At 45.4% G+C, this 9,700-nt stretch overlaps 1 protein-coding gene across 2 annotated transcripts in view; it reads left to right on the forward strand.

Moving 5' to 3' along the window:
- Nucleotides 1–9,276, forward strand: part of LOC120035169 (RING finger protein 150-like) — a 31,665-nt gene extending 22,389 nt beyond the window's left edge. For both annotated transcript variants that reach the window (XM_038981990.1, XM_038981991.1), the window contains one exon: nt 5,493–9,276. In XM_038981990.1, coding sequence (XP_038837918.1) covers nt 5,493–5,611 — 119 coding nt within the window. In that variant the 3' untranslated portion in view covers nt 5,612–9,276. The remainder of the gene's footprint in view (nt 1–5,492) is intronic.
- The last annotated feature ends 424 nt before the right edge of the window (nt 9,277–9,700 follow it).

Genomic DNA, 9,700 nt, shown 5'->3' on the forward strand with positions numbered 1-9,700 from the left:
CACTTTCCATCAATTTGTATAGCAGACCCTCATGCCAAATTGAGTCGAAGTCTTTTTTGAAATCAACAAAGCATGAGAAGACTTTGCCTTTGTTTTGGTTTGTTTGGTTGTCAATTAGGGTGTGTAGGGTGAATACATGGTCTGTTGTACGGTATTTTGGTAAAAAGCCAATTTGACATTTGCTCAGTACATTGTTTTCATTGAGGAAATGTACGAGTCTGCTGTTAATGATAATGCGGAGGATTTTCCCAAGGTTACTGTTGACGCATATTCCACGGTAGTTATTGGGGTCAAATTTGTCTCCACTTTTGTGGATTGGGGTGATCAGTCCTTGGTTCCAAATATTGGGGAAGATGCCAGAGCTAAGGACGATGTTAAAGAGTTTTAGTATAGCCAATTGGAATTTGTTGTCTGTATATTTGATCATTTCATTAAGGATACCATCAACACCACAGGCCTTTTTGGGTTGGAGGGTTTTTATTTTGTCCTGTAACTCATTCAAGGTAATTGGAGAATCCAGTGGGTTCTGGTAGTCTTTAATAGTTGATTCTAAGATTTGTATTTGATCATGTATATGTTTTTGCTCTTTATTCTTTGTTATAGAGCCAAAAAGATTGGAGAAGTGGTTTACCCATACTTCTACATTTTGGATAGATAATTCTTCGTGTTGTTGTTTGTTTAGTGTTTTCCAATTTTCCCAGAAGTGGTTAGAGTCTATGGATTCTTCAATTACATTGAGCTGATTTCTGACGTGCTGTTCCTTCTTTTTCCGTAGTGTATTTCTGTATTGTTTTAGTGATTCACCATAGTGAAGGCGTAGACTCAGGTTTTCTGGATCTCTATGTTTTTGGTTGGACAGGTTTCTCAATTTCTTTCTTAGATTTTTGCATTCTTCATCAAACCATTTGTCATTGTTGTTCATTTTCTTCGGCTTTCTATTTGAGATTTTTAGATTTGATAGGGAAGCTGAGAGGTCAAATATACTGTTAAGATTTTCTACTGCCAAGTTTACACCTTCACTATTGCAGTGGAACGTTTTACCCAGGAAATTGTCTAAAGGGGATTGAATTTGTTGTTGCCTAATTGTTTTTTGGTAGGTTTCCAAACTGCATTCCTTCCATCTATAGCATTTCTTAATGTTACTCAGTTCCTTTGGCTTTGATGCCTCATGATTGAGTATTGCTCTGTTCAAGTAGACTGTGATTTTGCTGTGGTCTGATAGGGGTGTCAGTGGGCTGACTGTGAACGCTCTGAGAGACTCTGGGTTGAGGTCAGTGATAAAGTAGTCTACAGTGCTACTGCCAAGAGATGAGCTATAGGTGTACCTACCATAGGAATCCCCTCGAAGCCTACCATTGACTATGTACATACCCAGCGTGCGACAGAGCTGCAGGAGTTGTGACCCGTTTTTGTTGGTTATGTTGTCATAGTTGTGCCTAGGGGGGCATATGTGGGAGGGAATGCTGTCACCTGCAGGCAGGTGTTTGTCCCCCTGTGTGCTGAGGTTGTCAGGTTCTTGTCCGGTTCTGGCATTTAGGTCGCCACAGACTAATACATGTCCCTGGGCCTGGAAATGATTGATTTCCCCCTCCAGGATGGAGAAGCTGTCATTAAAGTATGGGGATTCTAGTGGGGGGATATAGGTAGCACACAGGAGGACATTTTTCTCTGTTAAGATAATTTCCTTTTGAATTTCTAGCCAAATGTAAAATGATCCTGTTTTGATTAATTTAATGGAGTGAGTTAGGTCTGCTCTATACCAAATTAGCATACCCCCTTAGTCTCTTCCCTGTACCTCTCATGTCTCTTCACAGTGCCAGACTAGAGTCAAGCTCAACAGGGTCTTCTTTCCCCGCTGATTCTGCCAAGCCCGTTCCCTTGGCTGTGGTTTCGCTAGATAGTAGGTAGGGACAGTGGGAATCTCGTTCATCCATTCATGCGCGTCACTAATTAGATGACGAAGCATTTGGCTACCTGAAGAGAGTCATAGTTGCTCTCGCCGTAACCTGCACGACCTCGATATTTGCACACTGAGTGTGAGGAGCACGGGCAACTACAGGAGTTCCGCCGGTTGTATATCTTCACTTTGACACCCGCTTGCGCCAAACCCGGCGAGATTGACATTTCTACCTTTTATAGGCTGCGCATCAGCCGCCTCCTACCGACCGGAGGCCTTACTTACTCTCCACGATGCAACACACTCGTGGGGTTAAAATTCCCTTTCCACTCCTCACATATCTAGCTTTAACCCAGCCTTAGTTGAACGGGACGATATTCGGCATAATCAGCAGACTTCCCTACTAACGGGCCCTTCGGAACGCTACGAGTCAGTGATGGAAGGCGGGGTAAAATTGTACTTCGATGGATCCCCTGACCCAGCCTGTACTCCTTGGAGCTAACCGCGTTTGAGACGGTGTACGGCGGCCAGGAATACAAACTCCCTATTAGTCGGGCCCAATGGAGAAACCCTGGGAGGACCAGTCTCCTTGGAGTTGCCATTCCTCTGAGGCTGTACTGGGTCAAGATAAGAAGATTTCACTGGTGGTACCCAACCCACCGGCGGCACCTTTTTTCGGCGTTCAGGAAGTGCATCCTGTGTCACTTGGCTCACGTTGCGACCTGTTTCCCTCTCGTTTCCGCTCGAGGTCGCCCATAGTGTTTATATTATTTCTTGCCCGCTATAATCGTTGTTCTATTGCTGGCACGGCCCCATTGCTTGGGCCTTAAACTTATATGTACTCGTCACCGTTATTAGGTATTGGGGTCCTGTTCCCCGGCCCATTTGTTTGTATATTTCCTGCCCGCTATAGCCACCATTCTACTGTTGGCCCTGCCCTGTCGTTTCAATTTCGTCGCCCTCGTCCTCTCTTCCAGTCCCGGCCGGACGCCCGACCTTGCATTCTAGGCCAAAGGCCTTTAGGATGTCCAGTGAGTACAGCAGGGCTCGTCTACTGATCAGAGTCGCGAATCTCGCACTTCGCGGATTTGATAGGCCCAGTGTTCTCAGCAGTTCAAAGTTAGAGGTGGGCCACTTCCCGCGGCCTCCCATCGGGAAGCCGTAGACCAGCACCCTGCTGAGGCTGAACTGTTTCGCAATGATCGGGGCGATGGGGAGGTATTTTTCCACCTTTTCTGCTCTGCCCTTCTCGAGGGTGTCCCCGTTCCTCTCGTATCTCACTGTTACGTCCGCAACGACACCCAGTCTACCTTTCACGAATAGTAGGTCGGGGATTTTCAGTCCCCCCTCTGTCGTTATCACTCTCAGTTCTTTGGTTACTGTCCATCCCAGTTTCACGGCTTGCAGATGAGGTTATTACTCTCTCTGTTCCTCACCAGTCTCTCTCTCTCTCTCTCTCTGTTCCTCACCAGTCTCTCTCTCTGTTCTTCACCAGTCTATCTCTCTCTCTCTGTTCCTCACCAGTCTCTCTCTCTCTCTCTGTTCCTCACCAGTCTCTGTGAATAGCAGCTGGCATCACTTAGAGCCTGAACTCCTGCTGCTATGCCAGAGCCTTTCAGGACACGCCTTCAGACTCCCTGCCCTCTCTCTCCCTCCCTCCAAGCCTTTATGTAACCATGACAAAATGGAGCCATGGACAGACAGGATTGAACTGTTATATATTAGTATTAGGTTGGCATTTACCTCCTTGAGGATGCAGCTCATGTTTGGTGCCTGCTTGCAACTTGTATAATTCAAATAGCTTATGCCAGGGTATTTGGAAATGGATGGTGTGTAATTAACACACACACTGTTTAGTTCTGTTGTGTTGGTTGTCAACCGAGACTCTCATTATCAGCCCGTCACACAGTCTGTGTTCTTCCTGCATCAATTAGCTGGGAGTTAATGGGAGTTCTGTTTGTTTGTCGTGTCGCTAACTAGCTCACGGTGCTGCCTGACAACCGCCCCGAGATGAAGGATCTGATCTATCAGTGTTCTGCTGAATTGCCGTGTTGCAGTGACAGGTCGCGGTGCACTCCATGCCCGGCAGCGTAAACAACGAGCGCTGTCTGTTAACTTATTACGGTTATCCTTCACTTTGGACCGTGCTACAGCATGTTGCCAGAAAAAGGCCTGATTTGCTGCAGGAAAGTGGGACAGGAATGGTGTTAGTCCATAGAGAGCATATGTGAAGTAGATTGATGGTCCCCTGTACTTATCTAGTTTTCTATTCATCTGACTGTGCAGCGCTGCTATCTCCTAAGACCCGGTGTATCGCTGCTATCTCCTACGGCCCGGTGTAGCGCTGCTATCTCCTAAGACCCGGTGTAGCGCTGCTATCTCCTAAGACCCGGTGTAGCGCTGCTATCTCCTAAGACCCGGTGTAGCGCTGCTATCTCCTAAGACCCGGTGTAGCGCTGCTATGTCCTAAGGCCCGGTGTAGCGCTGCTATGTCCTAAGGCCCGGTGTAGCGCTGCTATCTCCTAAGGCCCGGTGTTGCGCTGCTATCTCCTAAGACCCGGTGTTGCGCTGCTATCTCCTAAGACCCGGTGTTGCGCTGCTATCTCCTAAGGCCCGGTGTTGCGCTGCTATCTCCTAAGGCCCGGTGTAGCGCTGCTATCTCCTAAGGCCCGGTGTAGCGCTGCTATCTCCTAAGGCCCGGTGTAGCGCTGCTATCTCCTAAGGCCCGGTGTAGCGCTGCTATCTCCTAAGTCCCGGTGTAGCGCTGCTATCTCCTAAGGCCCGGTGTAGCGCTGCTATCTCCTAAGGCCCGGTGTAGCGCTGCTATCTCCTAAGGCCCGGTGTAGCGCTGCTATCTCCTAAGGCCCGGTGTAGCGCTGCTATCTCCTAAGGCCCGGTGTAGCGCTGCTATCTCCTAAGGCCCGGTGTAGCGCTGCTATCTCCTAAGGCCCGGTGTAGCGCTGCTATCTCCTAAGGCCCGGTGTAGCGCTGCTATCTCCTAAGGCCCGGTGTAGCGCTGCTATCTCCTAAGGCCCGGTGTAGCGCTGCTATCTCCTAAGGCCCGGTGTAGCGCTGCTATCTCCTAAGGCCCGGTGTAGCGCTGCTATCTCCTAAGGCCCGGTGTAGCGCTGCTATCTCCTAAGGCCCGGTGTAGCGCTGCTATCTCCTAAGGCCCGGTGTAGCGCTGCTATCTCCTAGGACCCGGTGTAGCGCTGCTATCTCCTAAGACCCGGTGTAGCGTTGCTATCTCCTAAGACCCGGTGTAGCGCTGCTATCTCCTAAGACCCGGTGTAGCGCTGCTATCTCCTAAGACCCGGTGTAGCGCTGCTATCTCCTACGGCCCGGTGTAGCGCTGCTATCTCCTAAGACCTGGTGTAGTGCAGTCTGTCTTTAGTCAAGTGGACATCACAGCACTTACAGAGCAGTTTACATCTCGTCAGGTTCCCTACTATGCCCTCATCAGTCGCGTCATCTTGTCTCTGCTACTGCACATTAACTGCCATTTTGGGTCCATTCAGGTTTACCTGTATCACCCTCTCTTTAAAGGTGACCACGATGTTTGTGTCTGTGCTGACCGGTCTCTCTCTCCCTGCAGGTGAGCACCAGCCCCCGCTGAGCAGCGACTCGGACACCTCCCTTATCCTGGCTGTGGAGGTGGGTCTGTCCGACATGGAGCTCTCCCTCGGGGACGACCGTGACGAGGTCAAGTCCTGAGCCAATCAGAGCCAAGTAGGAAGGAAGCTCACGGGGTCGACATGGAGATGAGAAACGGGACCGAAGGGACAGTGCCTGGCCCCCTGATGGGAGGTAGTGGCTCCAAATAAATAAGAGACAAGCAATAGAACCCATAGCAGTGCAACACACCTATCTGTCCCCACTGCCTCATCTACAGGTTCTTCCTGTCCTGCCTCTCTTTTCTGACTACTGCCACGTTCAGTTGCCATGGAAACCAGGCAGCCAATCACAGCTCTTGTTATTAGCCTCTGGACTGGGGGTATAGTTCAGCACCTCTGTTAGTTGTCACCATCACTTTATTGACTCTTTGGACATGTGACATTTTGATTTCTTTCCACGAGATCATCACTGCCAACTATTCCAGAACGAAACACGGAAATCTTTACACCTAGTTATAGGAATATCTATTTATATGGTCAATATAAGCCTCCTGCAGCATGGGCTTTGAGTGTCAAAAACAGTTAGTGCGTGTTGTGAGTGACCAGCATTTACTTGTGGTAAACTTGAAGCTGATGTTTTTTCACCATCTCTGCTTGAAATAATTTCGATAACATTCAACGCTGTTGGTATTGTAGCATTTATACTATGCACATGTTGTCAAGCATTTCTGAATATCCGATTTGTTAAATTGCATCCTTATCGTTAATTTAGGGGTCTTTAGGACTATCGTTTAATTTCCACTTCTGAAGTACAGTACACCATGTGTTGTGGGGACCAATTACGAGTTTGTTTTACCCCACCAGTAGACAATCACAGCCCACGGTAATGGAGATTTGTAGTGATGACGTCAGCTATAGCCCTGTTTCAAACTGCTAAAGCTTTATTAGCACCGCCAGTAACACAGCACAGGAGGCTATAGTAGTGGCTGTTTGTTCATGAAGAACAGATTGGAATTTAATTCCGTTTTAATGTCATGTCATCTCCCAGTCGAGCAACCCAATAGCATGTGGTGAAATCGTCTGTTACCTAACATAACGTGTGTCTGCAGTGCGGTGCATTTGCTCTGTGCCAACTTCTTGCAGTTTTAGTTTTTGTATTGATGTTGCTTCAGTTTCTAGAAGACAAAGCAAGATGGCATTGTGGGCGTTGTTGAGTTCACCCATTGGTTGGATAGTGAAAAGCACATCGAAGTTGTCTGTTGATAAAAGTAAATTACATTTTACTATATCTGAACTCGGTGTATTAGATAGCCCCTAGTCTGAGAAATCCCAGACCTAGGGCAACAGCACTAGTATGCTGGAACATTGGTACATTGTGGGAAGCAACTGGTCCATCTAGAGAGACTAGATAGCCCCTGGCGAAGGAATACCATGCATTGGTTGTGGCTTTGGTTGACTGTGAATTCATTATGAAAGAGTTGACTAAACCCTGTTGCAGATAGTTTGTACCTCTTAGTCATTTCTTCTGAGGATAAAACTTTTCTTTCTTCCTATGATGAATTTCAAAATTGCCGTTTTTTTTGTACATTCGTGTAGGGAAACGAAAGTCTGACGAACAGCATTTATTTTAGTATGAAAATAAGTTTATTTTTGTAAGAAAAAGAAAATGGAGGTAAATATTTACAGTCCAGGAGAAATGGAGTGGAGAGAATAGTTGCCTGGTTTCAAGAGTTCACTGGTAATGCTAATGCATTTTGAATTACATGTATTAATTCATGGTTTATGTCCTTCCTCCCCCGATTTTGATTACTGCTCTGTAATTGTATCAAAGGCCAATTTTTATTTGAGTTTGGTTCCTCTCTCCTTTGGAGTCCCCTCAAGGTTCTCGACACATTGGTTCATTTACAAATGTTTACTTTCATCCTTAACATATGATCATCTTATATTGCTTTAATATGCAACTTAGATTTGATTTTCAGGCTAAAATCTGCATGAAATGGCACAAAGGCCACTGTTGTGATCGAGCATTTACTATTTGATACTGGGTTTCTCTTCCTTACTATGTGTTCGTTCATTTAATCATTGGTTCCTTTAGGCCGCCAACCAATCAACAACCAATCAAGTCCCAGTTATGTAAGAAGCTCATATTACCCATAATCCCCCCTGTCCTTGTCAATCAGAGAAGGATTACAGAATCTATGGGAGAATGTTGAAATCTCCCATGCTTATGCATTAGGTACATCTGTATGCCCTCCTAGTGTGTCAGACTCATTACATTTAGCTTTGTTTTGCAGTATCAGTTTGTGAAATACACTACATTTGTGAAATTAATATTGTATAAGCGTCATAAATGTATATTTGATCAATCGACTGAATGGAGACTGAAGAGTGGGTGCGTCATGCATTGAACATGGCTCACTTAAAGCATATTCTTCCCAGTTATGGTCACTTTTTGCGTTCCGATTCTCTACACTTCTCACTAAGTGTGCACACTTCACGTAATGGATTTTATAATGGTGGAAACGCCCTCCAGCCAATGTTTACACCAATCCAGTGCTTTTAAATCAGTGATGGGAACTGCACGGTATGGGAGAAGGGAAGAGAATGGGGATTGAGTCATGGAGGTGTTAAGTGCTCCACCAGAACTCATGGCATCCTTGGCCAGAATACTAGAGACCCATTTAAATATGGTAGTCTCATCTAGCCTCTCCACACGCAGCTCTACAGTTGTTACTATGGGCTGAGGGCCCTAGAAACAACTAACAGCATTTGATTTCCCTCTGGGGGTTGGTTTCGCACACACACCACACCGTTTCCATGTGCCCATTTGTTTGTGTTGCACAGGGGGACAAGATAAGAGGAAGCAATTAAGCTCGGAGGAGGGTTTTGTTAGATCCTGATTGTACTGTGTGTGTATGCGTGTCTGACATCTTCACTTGTGTGAAGCCAGAACATTTAAAAGCCTTTAATTGCTTCCTGTTTCATGTAAGGGGTCGTGTTTAATTGACTTCACTTCCTGAAAGGTCATTCTCTCATTCTCAAACTCCTTACGTCCACTTATTCCAACAACTCTTTTTTTTTAATGACCATGAAGAAGCAATGGCCTTGATTTGAACATAATTCGAATGAATATCTGTTATATTCGTAATGAACACTTATAGAAACCGGGGTGTTCTTCCAAATATAAAGTAATGAATGCACATATTATAATCTTATAGTAGGTTCTTGTTTACCCCAATGATGGTATAATTATGTCAAGTATACATAAACATACATAATAGAAACTCATCATTTAAATGTAGCTTTTAGTTCTCTTTCTTGTCGTCTTTCTTTAACTGGTTGTGTACCCACCCTACCTAGAATGCACTTTTTCACTTGAAGGAGAGTTCTGTATACTACAACGAAATGGCACAAAACGTCTTTTGAATACGGTTGACCTTGAATGCGGTTGACAGTTGACACGACCATGTTTTTAAGAGAGAGGGCTACAATATTGGAAATGGCACATGACATAATTGTCACTGTATGTGTGCTGTTTAAGAGTCTGTGTTCTTTTATCTAGACTTGTATACCAGCTGTGGGTTTGGGGAATGTTACGAAAATGTTGTATGCTATATCCAGCAGAACTCTACAGTATTGCTATTTTGTTATATAGAGGAATATGTAAATATTTTTGGCAGTGTTAATGATGTACAGTTCTATAGTACAATGCTGCACGTGTGTGAGTCAATGATTGTGAGGTACAATACATTTTATTGCAAGTTTTTCCAACTGTGGTGAAGCTGTCTGGTTTCTATTTCCTTATTGTCAGTAATATTTATGTCAACCCTCTCTGATACCGTTAGGGTGAGCCAATGCTATTGAAATTATTTATTCTGACATGATTCATTGGCCAATATGTAAATTACCATCATATGTTCCAATGATATAAGCTGGTCTCTGCTGCTTCGTTACGAAATGCACACTAGCATACTACACTACATGGCCAAAAGTATGTGGACACACCTTCAAATTAGTGGTTTCTGTCACACCCATTGCTGACAGGTGTATAACATTGAGCACCCACCCATGCAATCTCCATAGTCAAACATTGGCAGTAGAATGGCCCGTACTGAAGAGCTCAGTAACTTTCAACGTGTCGCCTTCATAGGATGACACCTTTCCAACAAGTCAGTTTGTCAAATTTCTG

The sequence above is a fragment of the Salvelinus namaycush genome, chromosome 42, assembly GCF_016432855.1.
Source record: "Salvelinus namaycush isolate Seneca chromosome 42, SaNama_1.0, whole genome shotgun sequence".
Classification (NCBI taxonomy): Eukaryota; Metazoa; Chordata; class Actinopteri; order Salmoniformes; family Salmonidae; genus Salvelinus; species Salvelinus namaycush.